General features: G+C 39.8%; 1 protein-coding gene across 2 annotated transcripts in view; it reads left to right on the plus strand.

Moving 5' to 3' along the window:
- ZFAND3 (zinc finger AN1-type containing 3) overlaps positions 1–18,184 on the plus strand; it is a 130,432-nt gene extending 112,248 nt beyond the window's left edge. For both annotated transcript variants that reach the window (XM_042829436.1, XM_042829521.1), the window contains exon 7: positions 15,549–18,184. In XM_042829436.1, coding sequence (XP_042685370.1) covers positions 15,549–15,703 — 155 coding nt within the window. In that variant the 3' untranslated portion in view covers positions 15,704–18,184. The remainder of the gene's footprint in view (positions 1–15,548) is intronic.
- The last annotated feature ends 5,154 nt before the right edge of the window (positions 18,185–23,338 follow it).

Raw genomic sequence — 23,338 nt, forward strand, 5'->3', positions numbered from 1 at the left:
ATAACCTATGGTAATGCACATGGTGGTTTTACTTGCTGCTTTTTTTTTTTTCCTCTCTTCTCCCTATAGTCGTATTGAAAGCTTGCAATTTCACTCTGTCCATGTTTGTATTGATACACTTGGAGAGTTTGTAGTTGGTTTATCATGGCTCCACAAGGAGGCACTTGCCAAAGGATTTGCATAGGCAGGTACAATTCACATTCCATCTGCTATGTGTAGAATATTTATTGTATTAAAAGGCAATTCCATCTGAGCTGCAGTGAGAAAAGAAAGGATTGGTGAAGCTGGTTACAAAGACTGAAATAACAAACTGTGTTTTGAATAAGTAATAACAAATGAGATAATAGAAGACTGAAAAAAATTCCTTGTCATCCTTTGTTCTTCAGTATCCGCTGTAAACTCTTCTGGACATGAGACAGGCTTCATTTCAAATATTGGAGCACTGGTGTAGAACTTAACAAGTTATCTCTGAAGCCACCAAACATGAAATCAGTGGCTATAATGAAATTTTTATTATGGAAATACTGTGTTGGGATACTTTGAAGTATCCAGTAAGGTATATATTTATCCAACTGAAGAAATTCAGCACTATCAGGGACAGTTTGGTATGGTTCTCTCTGCTCAGACTTAGGGAGTTTCTACCCTTTGTCTACTCCTGTCACCTATCCAAATGAATGAGGGTGCTTGCAGGTACCTTTTGGCAGATGGAAAAATCTCCTCTAATGTTGGAGGCAAGAGAGTTTTGCAAGTTTGGGAAGAACTGGCAAGAAGGTGACTTATATTATTTTACATGTCACATCATTAATTTTGCCTTCATTCTAAAACTGGAGCTATGTAAGAGCACTGAGGTTGAAAGCAACTTCTAAAAGTACATCCATTGCTTTTAATCTTTATAAAATAAGACTTGCCTTGTCCTGTCCAACAGGGCACAAACTTTTAAAAATGTGGCAGAGAGAGTATTCACCTAAAGCTTTACACCTGGTTCCGAGATCTTTGGGAAGCTGCAGTGTTGATTCTACCATCTCTTGTAAGATCTGTCCAGAGAGAGCTGATACTGTTCAACTTGTTCCCTTGACACTACATGAAATTTTAGACAGATTTGACAGTGCTGCAGGGCTTTGCCTTGAAGAAAAACAATTTACTACTGAGAAGGATGTTCCAGTAAGGGTACTTTAAATTCAAACTCAACATTTTTCAACTGTAGAAAAATTTGTTTATTTTCATGCACGCATACTTGGAAGAACTCTTTTCATTCTGCGTCCACTTTGTACAAGTTATTAACTGCTGACAAGAAATTCACATCTCATAAATAATGCTTAAGAGCTATTGCTATATAAATTGAATGTGTTATGAATTGTGATAGGCCTTTTTGTAGTGTTCTGTGCCTAGAGCAGGAAGAACAGAGGATGTCATTTTCATTAATTTCTAATGAGGTGCCAATTAAAGGCAAGGAAGGAACTCAGAAGGGAAGAGTCACAGAGCTCCCCTGAATCCTGTGCCCTGGAGCTGTCAAACGAGCCTGCTGCCAAGCCTTCCTCTGAAAGTTCCAGTAAATTACCACCTCATCTAGAGCACACATAGACAAATTCAGCTTCCCTTTGATCTTCAAAAGAGCAATTTGTAAGACGAGTTCTGAGCCTTTTCACGTAGGGAACTAGGAGAAGTGATAGGAATTGTTAATTGCTGATGCACTTTGCAAGCTTCAGTGAGAAAGAGATTTTGAAATGAATTCTCATTTTGTGTCTCTCTGACTGGGTAACCTTTAAATCAACACTACCAGAACAAAAACAATTCCGTATGAATTGTTTCTGGATGACAGTTACACTAGCAGTGCTTTCCAAACAGCCATATTCTCTAGTTTTGGTTGGACTCTCGATAGTTCAGTGTCTTATCTTTTAAAAAGATTGTATTGAGATGATTCAATATTAGCTTTAGTGGGCAATTTTTTTCATTAAGAAACTAAAAGGAGTGTATTCTTACACTTGTATTCCATTATAGCATTTCTGTTGGGAGCGTAGGCAGTTTGACATCAACCATCTAATCCTTGATTGCTAAATGGAGTCATCAGTTCAGCAGTGTGATAAGGAAGTGTTCATCACAGACTTGCTTTGAAGCTAGCAAAATTGCTGCTAACGGTAGCTATCCAGCATGTTTCTGGAAATGTAGTTTGGGAAAAGCAAGCTTGTTTTTATTTGCAGATAGCACTATGAATTTATGGGCATTATCTTAATTTCCAGATCTATATTGCTTCTAAATAAAGCTGTATACATCTTTTAAATATTCTGAGTTGTAGAATTAAGAGCCATGGAAATTACTTGAGCAGAAAACGCTGCTTGATTTCATGGCAGAGGCTTAGTGTTTTACAACAAAACCAGTTGTGGCATCGCTTGCTACTTAAAGCCAAAGCTTTAAATGGGAGTCTGTAGTGATCTTTAATAGTGGTGGAATTGCATGAGACGTACAAGGGTGTTCTAAGAGCTCATTAAAGGGGTTTCACACCTGTTGTGTTAAATCCAGGTCCTGGTCAGCAATTAACCAATTAAAGAGAAATTAATACAGCGTACCGGTGGGTTTGTATAGAATGATTTACTGTTTACAGGCCACGTCCTAACAGGCTGTTAAGTCATACACCACCTATGCAGAATTGGTTTTAGTTTTGTCTTCTTGCAGTCAATGGATTGGCCAAGATAACGTGCCCTGGAAAGTAAGTGCATCTGTCTTCTGGTAGCCTTAGAGAGATGCTGCTGATAAGACTGTGTGCATCTCTGATAGGAATATCTGTTGTTCTTGTGAGTAGTTTTGGAAGCCTGTATGAATCTTTGCAGTATGAGATGTGCCACGATTGTCAGAGATGGCACTGAATGTGACTTCAGTGCAACCTGAATACATTCCATATTAAAGTTTTATTAGAAGTTGGTGAAATGTCTCAGCAGAATGTGATCAAAGTGGATGAGTTTGCCTTTCTAAAATGGTTTCTAGTTCTAACATGTTTAATAGTGAGGTGATCGCTGCAGCTGCAGCTTAGCGATACAGAAAATCAAAAGATGCTTGAATAGTTTATAACTCAATTTGTACCAGAAGAATTTGTTACTTGTTTCATATAAGGTTACTGCATACAAACACTGAAAATAGTGCATTTTTCTTAGATGAGTGAAGGGGACAGGAAGAATGGATAAGAAAGGAGGCCACAGTACTACAAGGTGTATGTGTTTCATTACAGTGTCAGCTAAAATGACAAATTCATTCATACAGAAAAATAGAGATAAAAGAGAAGCTAAAATCCATGTCAGGTTTACAAATTTATGTCCACGCAGATACTGATGCACCACATTCCTTTGTATGTGAGCAGCGATCATGGGGGAGATTACTCAGAAAAGCAGAATTACAAACTTGGTAATTGCAGACTTTCATTTGCAGCAAATAGCTGAAAGGAAAGCTGACCATGAGGTCAGGGAGGGAAGAAACCAGTGGGGAACATGGTTATCTTGCACAAGAGCAGCGTTAAAAACAAACTGTCCTTGTGTCTGTTACAGAACATCCTTCATCCTAAACGTCTCCTGACGTAGTCTGATGGGGTTTCTAAGGATAATTTGCCAGTTGCCAGCATTCAAAAATATATTGTTTATTAATGATGCAAAGGACTTAATTTGCATTTACTCATTAATGTTTTAAAAAGAGATCCAACTACCATAAGAAGGCATTAGAAATGCTGTAAATCTGTAATCCTGGTAAGAGCAGGAAACAAAACTCTCAGTGGTGGTTTTTGTATTACCATTTTTTCTTTTTAAAGTCTTTGGTAATTTAGTATTTGGCTTGTCTTGTGTGTATAAATGCATGCCTATATGCACAGACACATACGTACACATGAGCACAGGCAATAGGTATACAAAAGAACATTTTGGTTTGTAGATATGCTTATTTTTCCACATCCTTGTTCTTAATTTAGCTCAGTGCAGCTGCTGGTAGAATTCTTTGCTTGAGACTGTTTTAGTGCCCTTTGCTTCACTTCTGTTTGCTTTTCTGCTAAGCAGAGGGGTAGGAGGATGATGGGAACAAATGGGCTCAAGTCAAGCACTGAGCATTGCCGTTGGCCATCAGAAGCAAAATGTGTTCATGGAGAAGAGACTCAACTGTTGTTATAGGTAATATAGCAGCAAGACTCACTGTGATGCAATAATAAAGCAAATGGAAGACAAACAGCTGCAGATTCTTAACTTGTGTAATGGAGCAGCTTGTTCATAAACACAGGAGATGAGGCACTTGTTTGGATTGTGCCAGAATAAATTTGGAATGATTTGATTTACTCACTTAATTTAGAATAATCTTCAAAAGAACAGGAAGAAGAACAGAGACTTGTATAGATAAGCAAAAAGAAAAAGCTCTGACAACTGCTTGAAAACAGCCCAACATGTATTGAAAACAATGCTTCTCTTATAACTATGTAGAATATTAAGTTTGGTTCCGTTTCTATGGAACCTGTTTGCATGCAGCAGAATTGGTAATGGTACTGGCCATTCCACCTTCCAGAAGGGTAAGGCTGATGTGGTACAAAGCAGAACGGCTCCAAACACGATAATGTATTGGTAGAACAGATGTACTTCCACTGATGAAAATTAAATACATACACTGCTTCTGGAGACTGAGTCAACCAATTCAATAATAACTAGTACTAAAGGAAAAACAAATCTTATTAGGAACTGGTGACATCATGTAATTCTGGCAAGACTCGCTGCCGTGACTTAAGATGTACCATAATTGGCTGTGTTTTGTGAACTGTGCACCTTGGGAATTTGTTTCCAAAAGAGTACTTTTGCTTCACCCATTCCAGCAATGCCCAGCATCTTAGCTTAAAAAAAACGAACAAAAACACCACCACCAAGAAAATTTAAACTCAACAAAAGGGCTTTTGTTTTATTTTACTATGATGTTATCCCAAGACTGTAAATGATAATGATATCATGACTTGAAATGATAAGGAAGAGGAGCTGTTAACTATTATGGATCTGAGTAATACGTATTCTGAAAATACTACAAATGGAACAGTTGCAAGAAACTGACTGCTGGGTTCCAAGGACAGGACTCAGAAATAAGGCTTCAGTGTATGTTTCAGCTGTCTGTAGACTTGCAGTTGTAAATGGGGCTCATGGTCTGCTTTGTAACACGGCTCATAAGGTAGATACAATATTCAAATTCTATATAGTGTATTCCTCCAGTATACCCAACCAGTGGGGGCTGTGTTACTGATATACTGTTTTCTCCCATCGTGCTACCTAAAGATCTACAACAGGTAACTCTTCTCACAGGTGACAGGACGAGGGGAAATGGCCTCAAGTTGCACCAGGGTAAGTTTAGGTTGGATATCAGGAAACACTTCTTTACAGAAAGGCTTGTTAAGCTCTAGAATAGGCTGCCCAGGGAGGTGGTTGAGTCACCATTCCTGGATGTGTTTAAAAACCATTTGGATGTGGTGCTTAGGGACATGATTTAGCAAAGGGTTGTTAGTTAGGATAGTATGATTAGGTCGTGGTTGGACTTGATGATCTTTAAGGTCTTTTCCAACCTGAGCGATTCTATGATTCTTCTGATTTAGTAGTGTTTAATGAGCTTGTTGGTTACCTTCCTACAGTCCTGATCAGCAAATGTGGTTGAGATGGGTCAGTTGAGCTTTTAAGCCCACCTTTTTAAAATACGAGATTTTATTTTAATGCATTTCATACAGCGAGTTTTTCAGCTTATCACTTTCAGGGAGCTCTGGCAGAGGTGATGCAGTGTGAGGGACAGGTAAGTGTTGTTGCTGTGCTGTGTTGGGTCTCTTCTTCTATCAGTACCCATACAAAGAAGAAAGAAGCATATGCAGCAGGTAAATAGGAATGATGCCCTACAGATTCTTTTTGTTGAAAGTCTAATTTTTTCTTAGAAGGAAGTGGGGGAGAAAACATGGCACTGATCTCCTTTCACCTTTTTAAGGTATAAGAAAGTGTTAAAGCCAAATATTGGGACTATTTACTTCTCTGCAAGAGTTCTTAACTGTGGAGATTGCTGTGGGATAAAGATCACTGTATAGCAGTTTTCCCAAAAGTGAAAAATAATACCAGTCTGTGTCAGAGCTCTCGATATCAAATATTTCTGGCCCTGAGGAAAAGTTTTTAGAGGTGAAAAACTGTGTATGAGCAGCATAATCTCTACCGTGTGGAATTTTCTTTAGGGAGTTTTTTAAAAAAGTAATAAGTTTATGTAATCGTGTCTATATTTGTATTGAAATGAAATGAAAACATTCACCTACCGAGCTGCTCACAGTCATTAAATGTTTCAGACTTCCAGAAGAGTTGCCCAAATAGGTGAATAAATGGGGCATGGGGCAGCCTGCCATACTGTGAACAGGCAGGAGCAGGAATTGTTGTGCAGGTATTCTCAAAAAAAAGTAAAGAAAGAAACAGAGGAGGTGGGGAAGGGGAAACGTGCATCCATACAAGTCTGTGTATTCCTCTGTGGTATAAATACAGCCTCTGAATGGAGCTCTGTTTTTCTTTGAGAAGAATTACTCTCGGTACAGGCTGTAAAGAGGGTACAGGAATAGAAGACTTATGTGGAACAGGAAGGGTAGTCTAAGAGGCACTGGAAGTAAAATGTTAGTGGCCTAAAAAAAATTTGATCCAAGTTTTAAAACAAGAGAGCTGCCTCTCTAGTGATTTGGGCAAGTCCAGCAGTCGAACTGGATCAATACGGTGCAACCTCTAGAAAGCTGTTTCAGCCCAAGGCGTAAATAATATCATTCAGGAAGTACACTAAGATTCAAACCTGGAATCATATTCAGCATGTGGTGATGAGAAGTCAAAATATGTCAAGGATCCAGGAGAAGATTTAGTTAACACAACACGTACAGTAAGTTAGTACAGAACCATTCATTATTTATTCCAGTTCTTTATTAGTAGCTCTGTCTTTTTTGCATTTTCATTGAGCTAAGCAAACGGTACACATACATTATTAAATCACCAGTATTGCTTGCTATTATAATTAAATTACTGGGTACACTTTGGCTCTTAATTAAATCCTCAGTTTCTGGGATGAGCGCATTAGCTCTGATGGGCTTGGCGCACAGACGTCTACAAGTATTACTACTATCTATCTCATAGGAAAATGTCAAGCCCTGTACACAAGGCCCCATTACAGAGTTAAGGTAGCTCTACTTGTTGGTCCTTTTTCAGTAATCACTTTTTTTTTTTTCCCCTCTCCAAGATCTGACGTTATTCTGGATGGGAAACAGATATTTGCATCTATGGTAGTACAGCCTATGGAATTAGTGTTTTATAAGAGTACTCCCACTTACAATAGTGGCACCTAGTTAGATGGCTTACCTCAGTTTTATGAGGTGTCTGATCTTGGGCAGTGAGATTCCTTTTTGGCACAGTTCTGCCTTCTTACTGCATATCTTCCAGCCTCTGCTCTGTTTTTTGGAATCATTTTCCCGCATCCTCCGGGATGTTGTGAAATTAGGAATGACAGGGGAGGGTCTGTGTTCACTTTGTTCTTGGGCACACGGGCATGGATCTGAGTGCTCCTTTAATGAGCACAGTGGCGTTGTTACGTCCTCCAGGACATATCATTGCAGGATTATTGCCACACAGTTATTCAAAAAAGGGAAATGCTCTTCACCTACACAAGATTTAACCTTTTAATTTTGTATGAAACTCCCCTCTCCCCTAGGTTAGTTGTACAGTGGTGTTAACTGTTTGGTACTGCTGTTGGGAGCAGAATGTTTTATTTGAAAATTGTCTTGTTAAATTAAACCAATTTTTTAGCTTCAACAATTGGCAAAGTCTCTTAGAGAAAAATATTTTGTCTGGTTACACTGAGAAATAATATGATTATAATTACAGTTTTTATCAAGTTGCACTGTATTTCACAACAGTGGCAACCTGCCATTTATGCTAGCTGGTACGTCAGCTTGTGGGGTCACAGCTGCTGCTTGTGCCTGGCTGCTCTGGATTGCAACTTGGATGGTGAAAAAGATTGGAGGAAGACCCATAAGATGAAATGAGTAGGCAGATTGGTTTTTTTCGTTTGCTTGTTTGTTTATTTTTTTAGTATAAAGTAGTCCAGAAGCAAATACTGCATGTTGTATCAGTGGGAATTATCGTGAATCTAAGTTGCTCAGTTTGTCTCTAATAGACGGTGACCTTAACAAATAAATCCTTAGTGGGGTGAAGGAGTTCTGATGTAAATGTAGTTACTCTAATGTGCTTGTGTTCCATAGGACAGATCCATTGTGCCAAAATAAGAGACTAACCACCACTATTCTTTTTGGCACACACTGGAACAACTTACAATCATGAGTAAGACCTGCAGCATTTATTATGAACCTGAATTGTAGAATCATGGAATGGTTTGGGTAGGAAGGGACCTTTAAGATCATGTAGTTCCAACCCCCTGCTATGGGCAGGGACACCTCCCTCTAGACCAGGCTGTTCAAATCCCTACCCAGCCTGGATGGACCAGACCTGCAGCAAACTTTTTTTAATGGTAGTTTACTGTTTTGAAGCAGGAATGCTCTATCTGTCACACAAAGTCATTGAGGACCCCCTGAAATTCAGAAATAATTTCCTGAGAAGCCTCAGATCTCTTCATGAAGAAGCTCCTGACTTCTGTGGAGTTGGTATCCACCAGTGCAGAAGCAGCACTTGAATCTAGGAGAGCATACCTGATTTTTTCCCCTCTAAGTAAACCATCTTCAAAGAAATAAGAGCAGACCATTTCTTTGGGATCTTCTTTGTAGGTACAGAATCAAGGAATAGCTTAGTGTCTTACATAAAATCTCTTTCTAAATTGTTAATAATAAAAATGAATAATATATGCTCTGTCTTCAAAATCTGTATCAGGAAAAAATGGCCATCTATCTGTTGACGTAAAGAAGTACGATAAATAGGAAACTGAATTTCAAATTAGCACAAATTGGGTTAAAAGGTAGTTTGTTTGCAGTCTGCACAGAGCAAAACTGCATCTCTTGTGCTCTCTGAAGCAGCTTCCCAGGCTTATGATCATCTAAAAAGAGGCAGAATACACTTTGAAATGCAGGCTATATGTGACTTAAACTTGGAAATAAAAGGCCTTTGCCTTGGAGTCTGAGGAGTTTTTGGAGAGTCTTCAGCAGTACCTGTCCAGGTGCTGCTACAGGACTATGATGACATCATCTTTCTTTTGTATACAGTGTCTTCCCTTGGAGATTTGTTTCAATTATAGCTTTCTTGTCTCTAATGTATGCCTATACATACTGCTTTATCCTCTTTGTGGTAGACAGAAAACAGAGCAAGAAGGAAAAGAAATATTTGTTCCCCTTTTTTCCTAAGCGCAAACTCTGTAGCAGAAATACAGAATTAATTTGCAGTACCTCATAAGCATCCCGAGTCTCAGGCATAAAAGTTTATTTAGCATCACAGATGTCACAGATTGGTGTTCTTCTAAGCATGAAACCTGAGATAATGACTTCAGCACAGAGTAGCATATTCAAGTCCCAGGTGTACTTCCAGTGCCATGGATGGATTGACAGACTGAGGAACATTTTAAGGTATCTTATCACCTTGGTTCTTTTCCTGTGTTTGATTCAGCTATTGATCATTCTGATAGTCAGGGAATCAGAGAATCATTGAGGTTGGAAAAGACCTCTAAGATCATCGAGACCAACCATCAGCCCAACACAGCATCATGGATGAAATGTGTAAACCAAAAGATAGTGAAAGGCAGGGTGCAGTGACCACAGGAGGTTTGCTAAGGAACATGGAACTGAAATGCCTTGAGAGATCCATTTTAAGGCACTGTGTGTATTAATATTTGGAAACTTGTCACTTGGAGCACTTAGCAGTTTAAGTTCCTATCCTTGGAATGGAAAGGGTAGGAAGGAATGCATCAAACTATGTTTTCTGGAGTTTTACTAAATACACCTATTTGGTTAAAAACCTTCACCACAGTAAGAGGTATTGCTCTTTCCCCACAGGAAAGAATGACAGTGTTCCCAGCCAAGTTACTGTGACTTGAGGTCCATGGCATTTTGGGGAAAAGGAAGCATGAGAAGAGTTTAGCTTATTTAATTCCAAAAGTGTGTTGTTCAGCTTGTTGGGGTTGGGTCTGCTTGCTTTTTATAGAAAATGTCAAGAAAGGAGAATGTTCCTTGAATTGTGTAATGTAAGCTGACATTGCTGATGCACAGCGTTCCCCCAGAGAAGAAAAAAAAAAGAAAGATATTTGGAGTTTGTGCAAGAAGGGAGTTGTGTAGAAGGATCTCAACAGGCTAGAATGTTTTTGAGATACAAAATAGCACTGTGCACAAGCAGTGCTGGAAGCTTTGCTGTCCTAGACTGTAGTGCAGCTTTACTTTCTTCTCTTGCTGAATACTCTTTCAAACAGCCACCCAAATACTGGGGGGATAAACTGCACTACACTGAGATCCAGAGAGCTGGGGTTTTCTCAGGTATTCATTGCACAAGTCTTCAGGGTCTTGACTCTGTCTCTGTAGCCAGTGGCTGTACTTGCACATTTTTTTCTTACCAATTTCAAGTGTTGAAAAACAAGGATTTCCCTCCTGCATTCTTAAAAACAGCTTTTTTTGCTAGTACAGTTTGCACAAACTAAGCTGCCTTCCCAGCTGGAGCAGATGAGGGGAGATGCATAAATGTTACTGTGGAGATTACTGCACTCTACTGGAGAATGATGTCCAGTTATTCTGAGCAGTGCTGGAGCAGCATGTATGACTGCACGAGCTGATCTTCTCTGTGTGGCTTAGCCATGTTGTATACTGTATCCTGAAGGTATGTTTATCTTTTAATGATATGTTAAAATCTGTTCTTGCACTTGGTGTGGAACACAGGCTTGTAGAATTCTGCATATACGTGTATTTAGGAATGCAGGAACACACCTCTGCATACATGGGGTTCAGTTTTCTTCAGTAGATGGATCTGTCATATGAAGCACGACGTGCTGTATGCTATTCTTACAAGAACAAGAATGTGAATAGCAGGCAGTTATTAAAAGGTTATTGTGGGAACACGCAACTACTTGAGTAATATACAGCAGGATCTTTCAAATAGAGACACTGTGAAATGTTTTTAAGCCACTCTGTAAATATGTAAGCTGTATAAATATTTAATAACTTTGCTTGCCACTTCCACCACTTTTCAAAACGTTTTTGCAAACAAGGAAAAGAACAGTTTTCCTTTAGTTGTTTCATCATTTAGATGTTTCATCAGTGAGATCAAGACCAGAATTTTGGGGGAACAGGGATAGAATTTCCTTTCTGTTATGACAGTTTGAGTAACAGGAATCATTGTATTACCTGTATCTTCTGTAAGAGTGTGATGTTCTCCAGCAGCATTTAGAAGACACAGTGCCTGACCAAATACCCCCACCTGAGTGATCCCAGCCATGCGCTGTGCCACGATGGTCGGCAGTAATCTGCATAGTGGGCATTTATGCCACATTCTAGAAAGCCTGGCTGTATTCTGTTGAGTTAACATAGAGAAAATACTGAACAAAATCAGGGACTCCTCCCCCAATTACAATTTGGCTTTTGTGTCATGAATTATTACGCCACTTACTTGAATTATTTCTGATGCTTCATGTATTTTGCTGATATTTTTACAGTAGTAACTTTGAGAATTTGAAGGCAAAGTCTAAAAATTAAAATACAGTTTTTGTTTAAATATTTTTCTCACCATCATTCCATACATCAGTCACTGCTCTTGAATGCAGGAAAATGCAGTCATTTTTCATTATACATGCAGTGAACTAGGTCTGCTCTATTCTCTGGTCTTGAATAGAAGCTGATTATATTGTCTTTCATCTCACATTACCTTTTTTCAGCAGTTTCCTCAGGAATGATGAAATCAACTTCACAGGTGCTTGTGTGCAATTGTGGACTTCTTTGAATGCTGTTGTTTCAGCATGTCCTGTGCAGAAGAGTCACCTGTATGGGTACAAGTCAGACAGAGCCATAGCACAGTCGTGGCTTTAGCCACTGATGCTCTGGTGATGAAATGGAGGTGAATTTTGGATTGATTATGGAGAAGTTTCTAGGCTACTTAAAGGAGCCGTAAGGTTTTGATGCAGTAAATAATGTTTTTTCCATGATGTCTGCATTAGAGGTGTGAGGAACAGGTGATTCATGGGTTACTTCTAAAATCAGAAAGCAACTGCAGTGCTTTGAGACGTATGATTGTGTTTACTAGATCTACATCTTTTATGCTCAAAGTGGAAGTCTGAACTATTTTTGGTTGATGACCACAGTAAACTTATTTCAGTTGGAAGATGGATTCCTTTTTCCAATGCTCTTTTCTGTAGCAGAGGGTTTATTTATTTTGCCTTTTAGCTGTAATGTGCTAAAAGAAGTGTTTCTGCAGTAAAATCCTTTAAAGGAAACAACTTATATTTGATATGTTCCAATAATCAACAGTAAATATACCAAAAAAGCACATTTATCCAGCTCTGCTTTATAGCCATAACAAGCCAACTACTCAGCAGACAAAGCTTCATCTCTAAATCTGGATTGGTTTTAAGGACCTGAATGGAAGTATATGTAATGGCCATATGTTCCAGTACAAGTCAGTTAACTGCTATAGAAGCTGATGGCACCAAAACTACATCAAGCATTAGTGTGCATAGAGACTGCAGAATGACCTGATGTGCAGACCAGAGAAGAGTGAGTATTGCAGTTATAATTTAATTGAAGAAACTCTGAACTAATGACAGAAATTTTCAGAACTGCTGTTACTCAACTGGCTGCCATGTAACGTTATCCAAGTCCTTTAAATTCTAAATGAAACCTTACACAAAGGAACAAAACAAAAGTTCCAGTCTTTTAAGTGACTTAATCGCTTGGAGTAATGGGACTGGAGTTCTGAAGTCTGGTTCAGAAATAAGATTTACAAGACTCCTATCGCTTTTTGAAAAGAATAAACCCTCTCAAATAAGAACAGCTGATAGATGCAAACCAGTCCTGAGCAATGTTCAAAATATGGGGGTATTCTTTCACTTAATCAATTCTAGTTAGCAATTCAAATTCAAATAGATACATGAACAACAGGTTTAGGTCTTTCAGTTGCTGCAATTAGTAGAAGCACTTTTACAGACTGTAAATGAGGAGGATTAAAAAATGAGAATCACTGCCATTTTTGTGTGGACAGTTATAGAAATTCAGAAGAATATAGAAATTCTTGAAGAATAAGGAAATAGTTGTTGAACAGAAGAAATACTGTGTGTTTCATCTGGAATGAATGCAGCATGCAGCACCGTTAGCCTTATATGAAAGCAGCTGCTCAAAAAAGAACTAAAGTGTGTTTGATAAAGATGTGACAAAGTGCAGAATGGATTGTATTTGCTTGGAGAGAACGAAGTAAAAAGGAACACCATGAAGTTATACTAGTGTACAAAAGGCAAGGGGCTTTGTAGAAGGAGGAGAGATGGTGCAAATGAAAGGTCCTGTTCAGAAGTGATAAATCATCTTCTAAATGTATTTCTTCATTAGATTTATCAAACTTTATCAAACCAAAGGGAACTTGTTGAAACTGCAGAAGATTGTGTACATACTCCGTATCTCTTAGATCACGTGAGATAGCATTTCTACATAGACTTAGTAACCACGTGGACAGAATCAGTAAAACATTAGGAGTTAAAACCAGTCTTTACCTAACTGGGAACTGAAATGACTTGAGCACAGTGTGCTGAAGCAGGGTTTCAGGCATCTGCTTCTGTTACTTCCATTGCAAATAAGTTGATGGACTTTAACTGATTTTTTTTTTGGCTGATCTCATCAGCTGTTTATGTGTCCTTGTGTCTACAGTGACATTGGTTCCATAACTTGAACTCTTATTTCAAGAAAAAAAGAAGGGAAAACTTCAGTCCTTGCTTTCTGTAAGAAAGAATGGAATGAAAATGCCAATTCAGCATTAAAACTGTACTCCAAGGTTGTTCCCATTTTAACAATCAAACCTTGAATTTTTGGCACCTTGAGGAAGATATTCATCACATCTCAGTGTTGTGTGAGCAGATTGAGATTGAAGTAGAGGCAGTGATCACAAGGGGAAAGATGTTATATCTCAATTTAGTCTGGATCATTTCTGTATTCCTGAATTCCATGTGCCAATACAGGAAACTTCTTGCTCTGTTCCTATTACTGGGTTTCAAAGCCAGCCACAGATAACAGACACATATTTTCCTAGTTGGTGCTATTCAAACAACGAGCAAAGATAAGTCAATTTTCTTGAATTTTTTAAGAACAATTCTGCGTGTGGTACTTCTTCCTTTTCTGTTTTCATAACAGTCACATTAACATAAAAGTAGCCTGTCCTCTCCTACTATTACGTCTTATGGTTCAGGAGCTTGAATTGCTTGAGCCACACACACACATGCACACACACACGCATGCACACACACGCATGCACACACACGCATGCACACACACACATGCACACACACACATGCACACACACACATGCACATACTCTTGATCATTCGCTCAGTTTTATCTGCTACCATCTGTCAAATGTCATCATTTTGTAGTTTGAATCTCTTGAGCGTTCAAGGACTGGCAGCAACGTAAAGCAATCCGTGGGAGGCAAAGTGATGCTCTTTGTACCCATATTCAGGAACAATGTTGCAGCATAGGCAGTAGCATCCCTCATTTCATATACAGTGGACTACGTGGACCCTGTGGCTGTGTAACTCTTTTTACTGCTGTATCTTTCCAGTATTACTTATGACAATATCACATTCATTTTAAAGATAGGAAAATTGAGACAATGTCTGTACTGCTAGACAGTGTTTGGGCCAAGTAAGTCAAAAAGCTGATTTTCTTGGTGGACTAGGAGGAGGAGGAGGTGGCTGCTGGAGATGCCCTCCTGGATTGCTGAGAAACATGAGCTTTAGAGAGAGACAATGATAACCCACATTTTTTATCTACAGAACACGATGATGTGGCCTGACATGGTCCTGCATCAAATGCCCGTTTGCCCCCATGTTAGTGTTGGAACAGTCCATGACAACAAGCTCCTGAAAACAGAAATGCGTCAGGCACTGATCTCTCTCTCGGTCAGTACTGACAGTCCTGACTTGAATGTCTGCTGGGAGCCAAACCTGGGCTGCTGTACGTATGAGTGTCGTCACTGACATTCCATGTAAAGTAGAAAGGAGCTCAGTGAAGGTGAGAAGCGTGCTTTTCTTCAAAAAAAAAGAAAATCCATTAGCTTTGTTATCATCTGGGCATGCCAGGTTCAGACTATTTGAGGGACTTTTCCTATAAGATGAAAGGATGGCAAAAAACCACTCGTGTGACTTGAGCTTTGACACCGTGTTGATAAATGTGCAAGAAATACCATAAATAATCAGATATTTATTAATGCCATGTAAAGAAGGTAAGTAGAAGCTTGGAGCCAGCACTGATTTTTGGCAGCTGATCAATTCCTTAGTAGGTGCTACTTCACTTGCGATTCAGGTAAGATTCTGCCACTTTAATCAAGTCCTTAACTTCCCGTATTTTTTTTCCCCTGTCTCCCTTTCCATGGTAGGTTACGTGTTCTGTATGCTACATCGCCTTCCTGAACAGCACGACTGCACGTTTGACCACATGGGACGTGGACGTGAAGAAGCCATCATGAAAATGGTGAAACTGGATCGGAAAGTAGGAAGATCTTGCCAACGCATCGGCGAAGGATGTTCCTGAGTGCAAGACTGCAACCAAATGCTGTTCTCTTAGTTCACTAATGTTAGCCTTATTTAGGACAAAGTCAGCCAGACACCTTGTACTAGGCAAGTTTCAGACTACAGCCAATCAGTTTCCTTTCTTTAGCCAACCGTCCTGGTACTGTAGTTTAGGGGATGATGGTGGGTGAAATTGATTTCTGGCTGGTTACTAAGGTGCCTGCTAGCCACCGTATAAAAATTAAAACATGAAGAAACATTATTTTTGAGCATGGCTAGTGGATTTAATCAAAACGAGAAAAATCCAAAGGCTTCTGTTATTGCTGGAGTCACTCTAAAAGCCTTACGCTGGGAACCTTCCAGCTGCGGAGTTAACACAAATAGTTGTATAGAAGCTGGTGTAAAAGTTTGCTATGCACGTGGCTTTCAGAGAAACTGTTTAATGTGCAGCCTTTCACTTCTTCATGCCTGGTTATTCCTGAGGAGGTGAAATACTACCGTGAGCAGCAACTGCAGCTGCTTAAGCCCAGAAGACCTGACTGGTCACTCGTGCCTTCATCGCGTGTGGCTTTTGAGTTAGGCAGTGTCACCAGCATCAGGGATTCTGTTGGGGTAGGAACATCTTTCTGGTTCTTCCCAGGAAGCCAAAAAGAAAGGGGGACAGAGATTCTTATGAAAAATTTTTTATATCTATCTTACTATAAGGAACCTATCAGGGTTTTTTTGTTTTTTTGTTTTGTTTTGTTTTTTTTCCTCTCAGTTAAATTACGATCACTTTAAAGCCAACTCCATCCCAGAGCAGTAAATGGTGCATACATTTTACATGGCATCCACAGAGATTCTGAGGGTCGTGTGAAGATTCCACAGACACTTGAGCAGTGCAGCCATTCCCACCGGCCGAAACCTGATTGGCTCTTGTTTGCCTTTTGCTAAGTGCAGGTATCTGATAATTGATCAAATAAGGCTAATTCACAGCACAGTAGCCATGGCTGGATTCTACAGACTGACTTTCTGTAGCTAGACTTATATATTGGGGAAAAAAAAGGACATTTTGTAGCAAACGGAATTCAGTAACAGTATTGGGGAACAACCAGTGAAACACCCTGTATCAGATTGAGTTTGTATTCCTCACATCAGAACGTCAATGAGATAATCACACGGGTTACACCAGCCCTGTTTCTATGCAGCTGAACGCTCTCACAAACATCTCTGCCCGCATCTATTGCAAAGACGGTATAGAAAGTGAATATGAAAAGCATTACATGGAGTGGAATGCTTGGGCTCTGTTGAGACCCATGGGTCTGTGTTACGGTGTGTCACACTGAGCGGAACTGAGTGGCACCGGTCTCGTCAGTTTGTGAACAAAAAGCAAACAGAATATTCAGCACGTCTCCTGCTGCACACAGGGCTTACGCGAGTAAAAAGGGTTTGTACTGAAGTGGCCCAGCTTGATCCCAAGCGAAGGGTAACAGTCAGGTACATCTGTAAGAAAACCCGAGGGAGGGAAAGATTTTGTCTCATTTTCAAATACTGGGCAGGTAGAAAACATCAGAGGGGTGAAGTAACCGTCACTTGGAAAACCCCAGCGTTGTGGGAGAACGCTTGGATGAGTCAGCCTCCATTCCACTTGGTACAGGTAACTAACTCCTCATAGGCTAAGTCATGTTGTTACTCCGGTAGAAGCATTTAACAAGGAGATAACTAATTTAAAAATAAAAATTAAACATATCTCCACACACGCGTTCAGCATCTGACTGTATTAGCATAAGTTAGCCATGAAGCAAATCAGAAGTGTCCCATCTCTATAAAATGCAAGCTATCCGAACGGCAAGTGATTTATTTTTTTTTTAGTTATTGTTATTATAGTTATTATTCAAGAACATGAAGCCAGCAGCAAAATCTTCAGTAATGTGCTGCATTTTCAGGAAGCGGTCCTGCTGAAAGGGACCATCAAGGATATGATTTACATTTGCCATGAAGAATTTCTGAAAGCACGGATTTCAGCTGCTGCTGCGATACGCACTTTCTTTTCCTACAACACCCTATTCATAGCATTTGATGGGCATTCTGAATGACACACGAGACTTCTCTGCATTAATACTGAAGATGCTATTTTGTTCCTCCTTAATGTTCTCTTCAAACTCATTGCAAGTGCACAGATGGTTTCAAGGTGGCTCTCGCGAGAACGCTACTTAAAAGTTCATGTGAATTATGGACAATGTTCACTTTAAACAAAGAAGTTGGGGACGGGGTTGTTCCTTTGCAGTATCTGTTCTGTGAAGTTTGTTAAGCGTAAAGAAAGCTTAAGTTCTTGTATCTTAAAAGAAGATCTTATTTAACCCTTTTGTGTTCTAGATTTACTTACACATGTAGCCTAGAGCTCAGTTTTAGTTTAACATTGTGAAAATATTAAAAGAATCTTGTAACTTTATTCTTTTTCCTCCTGCTAAAAAAAAATTAAACCAATCAGATTAAAGTTTGAATTCCTTTCTGCCTATTCCAACAGGTCTGGCTATTTTGCACCATGAATCCGTTGCAAGCTCATGTAAGAAATATGTTAGTGGGGAAAATTCCAACGTTAAGCCAGTAACTTGGAGCTGCATTTATGGTTGGTGGAAGGCGAACGGTATTTTTTGCCATTTTGAAAGGGGAGAATTGTATTTTTGCTTCATTCCAACTTAGAGATTTTGTCTGTACGCAGACCTGGCTCAATCTCCTGTAGCCTGAATATTGGTTTAATTTTGAAGTTAGATCAGAAGAGCAGGTTGTCCGTGCTGCTGCGCAGGTCAGGTGCAGACTGTGCACTCTGCCATTGCCATGGAAGTTTTAAAATGTCCTCAGTGTTCTTTCATGCATCAGCACGTGCAGTCGCTGCATGCTTCATGGATGTTCAAGAAATAGATTATAGATTCTTAATCATTTAGAAGCAAGAAGCGCAAAGCTAATAAATGCGTGTCGAAGAGGAAGAGAGAACAGCAAGGTGTTTATTTAAAACAACTTTGAACATTGTTTGGAATTGAAATTGTGCCTCATTTCTGGAGCACGCACACCTGTTATTTCCTCAAAAATGATTGTGGTACTTTCAGTTAGCAAACTGTGTGTGATTCTTGAACAGCATGGCTGTGTTACAGTAAAGGTAAGTTGGGTAATACAGCTCTTCCCTGTTTTCAAGTGTCAAACCTACAGCTGCGTGCAAACTGAGGCTTTGAAGAAAAATAAGAATTGCCTTGTGACAGTTTTGGTTGTGACAACAGAGCCTGTCCTGAATTACACCTGATTTCTGTTTTGAATTGGTTTCGGGTGTTGAGTGAGAAGTGATGTGGCTGTTAAATGAGGGAACTTGAGCTGCTCTTCGGTAGTGCACAGGCAGCACCCTAAAAGAGCCCTGGTGCAACTACAGCCGGTCCAAAAGTAATACTGAGTACTTCTATCTCTCCGTGGAACGTGATGAATAGATTCAAATCTTGAATGACTTTCTTCTTTTGGCACATCTGCAAGCCATTGGCCTCTTGAATACAACAGCCTGTTTATATTCAACTCATTGTGTTGCACCGTTCATGTTGCAGTCATTGCAGTTCCTTCTGTGAGTATGCTACAACCTGTTTAAAAATCTCTGAGCTGTAAGAACGTATTTTTTAACTTACAGTGACTGTATCAGAACAAAAACTCACCAAGAAAACTGATATTAATGGTGTCATTAGAAATAGAGGTTTTATACCAGAGCCTTAAGAATTGTACCAGTGCAATGACAGCACCCGTGCGTGTTGCCTGCATGATGCACACAGTTAGAAGTGCCCAGACAAATGAATTGATAATCTCCTTGTCATGGGGTAGTTACTGCAGTCAGTTGTCAGCAGAGCAGCAAAGAGAGGGTCTAAATGAAGTGATCCCTTAATGTCACAATGAGCTGGTAGCCAATTTGTGCTGGAAATAATTTTGTATGCTCCCGGGTACTTTGGAACGAAGAAAACAAACAGAAATGTTTTTAGACAACGCTATTTAAAATGAACTGTGTTTACTGGCACCAGATGTTTATTTCATCACTCAAGTACCTGACTATAATACTCACGAAACAAAAGTAACATAAGCATTAAGCAGCGGCTCAGCACAAAAGCTGCTGTGGCAAAACTGCTCTATGAAGGTACAGTTCTAGTGTGAGCAGCTCGTAACTTTATGTGAGAGTGCCTCTGCGCGTACTTTATGAAGGACCACACTGAAAAAGAGAGTGAATAAGACTGAACTTGAACAATATTCACAGTGCATGTTTTACGTGGTGAACTTGTGCAGCAGTGGGTTTACGTGTCCCTGGTAGCAGCTTTTCAAAGAAAACAAACTGTAATGGTGCTGCAAAGAGCCACTCTTAAATAACAGTTCTTGAAGCCAGCAGTCACAAGGATACGGGTTTCTGTCTCCTCTTTATTCATTTCTCCTTTTTATTGAGGCGTCAGTGTGTGCAGCTGGTCAAGTAGTTCAGCTTGAGTGTGTTTCTTCTTGGGTTCTCAGTACGCACAAAAAAGAAGGCACCAGCTTTGTTCCTTTGGAAGCCCCCATACCTTATTTTAAGCAGAATGAAATCTGGATGTTGGGCTGTAAAAGTGGTAACCTCCTTGTGCTTTTTACTGCAGCCACAGGCTGTTTTGTCACTAGCTGCAGCTTAATGCAGACACTATTTCATTGTTCTGGATGTTAGGCTATTTCTGAAACCTTTAAAGGGAAAAAAACCACCATAGTCCAAGTCATAGTTTTATTATATTGTTCATACACAGCTTCCAATAAACTCTCTGTGCTTCATCCTGCAATGTGAAGTTGAGGCAGGAGGAAAGAAGGCATGAAAGCAGGAGGCAGAGGTTGCACATTGACTAGTGCATACTGATTACCAACTCCTTCAAGTCAGCTCAGAGCACGCAGTGTAAAGAGGCAAATGATTACTTGCCAAAGAGTACCAACTTTCTTAACTTGATACTACAGAAAACTGCTTTGTTCAGTCTTTGTGAATACAGCTGTTTAGAATTCTACTGTGTCAATTCTGAAATAGACATTATACACGAAGCAATGAAACAGGGATATTTTGCTACAGGACGTTCCTGTTTTGCAATACGCTCCTATTTTCTTAGAAAGAAAAGTGAGCAGAACCTTATAAGACTAACAGTAAACAATTTCAAATTCAGTATGTGCATCCGAAGAGACAGGAAAAGATCACTGAAATTACAGATAGAATTTAAAAGTGACTGTACCCTCTAATAAGAGGCTTTTGTTCTTCAGATAATAGCAAGCATTCATGGCAGTGGTTTAACTGTAAGCAGACTACTGCTTTGTGCTGTGGTTGTGCAGAGCTTGTAACATGCAGTAGGATGCCGAGTCAATAACTCGCAGCTCAGCGCAGTGACTGTGTAAGTAATGAGAATAAAAAGTACAGAGATCGATTCTCATCCATCGCCTCTCCCTTTACACAAGAGAACAGAAGATGGTGCTCACTGTTTTTTGGTTGCTTCATCCCTTTTATTCTTTTTTGAGTTACAGAAGACTCCTTCCTTCCCCCCCACAGCTGTGCTCAGGTAGCACAGCGACCAAACTGACTAGAACGTGAAACACATTGGTTTCTGTGAAAGCAAAGCATTCCTCTCTATCTGAAATGCAGCACCAGGACATCTCTTCTGGGTTCTCAAAACACTTGAAATCTTGTCTGTATTCCTCTTAAAGTATTCAGGGTCTGTTTGAAGTAAAGCAGCAATCCTTTCAAACAAACAAGCTATGGCATTTTATCATCTGAAAGTCTGCATGATCAGCATTTCTGCATTAAAAACAAAAAGGTTCATTGTTGAAGCATTCCTGAAATGCTTCATCTCATCTCTAATTTTCCAAGGAGCAAGTGCAAGACTTTCTTGGATGAAGCAGAAGAGAACGTCTGAGCCCTTTGCTAGATCAGCTGAATTTGGAATTTATTCTTAACTCCAGCAATAGCTTGCCTTTTACTTTTTTTTCTTCTGCAGCATTCAAACTACACTACATTTACTTCAGATTCCTCTAAGCTTTAAGCAGACCTGTTTCTGGAGACCAGCTGCAGCATACTGCAGTTTGCAGCAGCATGAGCTGAAGATGATGAGCTTCAAGAATAAGCTAAATATTAAGTTATCATCTGTTGATGAACACAACCGTTCTTGTCTGCATTAAAGTTTAAAATGCTGGCTGGCTAGAAGTTTGAACTGAGCAGCCTGTATCAGACTTAAGTCATGCTTCTTTGGCTAGTCCACCTGGTGTGCCTGATAGCCAGAGGTGTTACCTTCATTCTGGCTGCATGCAGAGCTTCTCCTTCATTACCCTCCATGTTGATATAAATGAAGGTACTTGTCAGTTAAGCAGCAATTACTTGTGAATTCTGTAGTTGTCTTCAAGTCCTCTGCTCACTTACGATTCTCTGGTTTTCATTTCCAGCCTCAGGTCTTGCCAACAATCATAGTTCCAAACAGGTATTTTCATATGCCGTGTGCACACAAATCTGCTGGCAAATCAAATTATATTTTGGGGATCAAACACACCTATGTGCCTTTTATCAGTCCTTCTCTGGAAACGCAGCACGTACCACTATCTGAATTTGCTGGAGTTTCAACGTGATTATCAATAATTACAGACTTAGCCCTGGAAGCACCATTTGCTCACTCACAATTCCATTAAAAACACTCTCCCCACCCCCAAACAACAGAGGAGGTTGAGGGCATGCTAAGAGCTGTGGAATTGCGAGCTGGTAACTGCTGGGTTACTATTATTTTTCAATAGCAATTCTTCTGCTCTTCCTAGCATGAGGGTATGTGTGTATGCATAGATATGTGTAAGGAGTTTCCTGTGTGTGTGTATGTAGGTAGATACAGGATCAGATAAATAGGCATTGTTGATTTTATTCCAGCTGTTACCTTGATAGCAATATTCCACCTCAGTCTGAGGCATCAGCTCCTGCTGAATTCAGGCACCTGTCAGCCTTCTACTCCCTGGCTTCTGAGCTTGCTGTGATTTCTAGAGGCTTGCTCCACCCACCCTGTGCAGAATCTCCCTCATCAACTACACTGCCCAACAGCACTCCCCCCACCATCCCAAACTGTCCTGTTCAGAGACCATGCGAAGACAACAGAAAAGCAGAGATAATCATGTCTAAAGTTACTGAGATGCTGTTTCTGTCTGCAAAGTAAAGGTTATTTTTTAAGTGTTAAACTACTGCTGCTGCTTACTATACAAAATTCCTGGAGCTGTGTCTTAGTTCACTGTAAGGCTGAGTTGTATTTCCAGCATAAATCCTTTCCTCAGTGCTCTTACCTTTCTCTGTGGACTTCGTCAGTACAAGGAACCCAAAAGCTAGTTTGATGCTGCAGTCACCAGAGGCAAGCAGGCAGTATTTGGTGGCAGCCCTGCAGGTACTGGACATCCATACAGATCAAGCATCCAAGGATGCATTTTTTTTGTCTGTTCTACCTTTAATTATTTCTTCTGTTAGTTATCCTCATGTTTATATGTTACCTACAGAATAATATCACTCATTTGCTAGGTAATCTGGTTTCAAAAGCATCAGCACGACATGATACTGCGTGTTTGTTTGGCATCTTTACATTGAGCTTCATGAAAGCAATTCTCAAGCATCACAACTACTGAACAGCTACGGATTGACATG

Source organism: Centrocercus urophasianus, unplaced genomic scaffold, assembly GCF_019232065.1.
Source record: "Centrocercus urophasianus isolate 14NV4802_14NV808 unplaced genomic scaffold, USGS_Curo_1.0 seq_10, whole genome shotgun sequence".
NCBI classification, from domain to species: domain Eukaryota; kingdom Metazoa; phylum Chordata; class Aves; order Galliformes; family Phasianidae; genus Centrocercus; species Centrocercus urophasianus.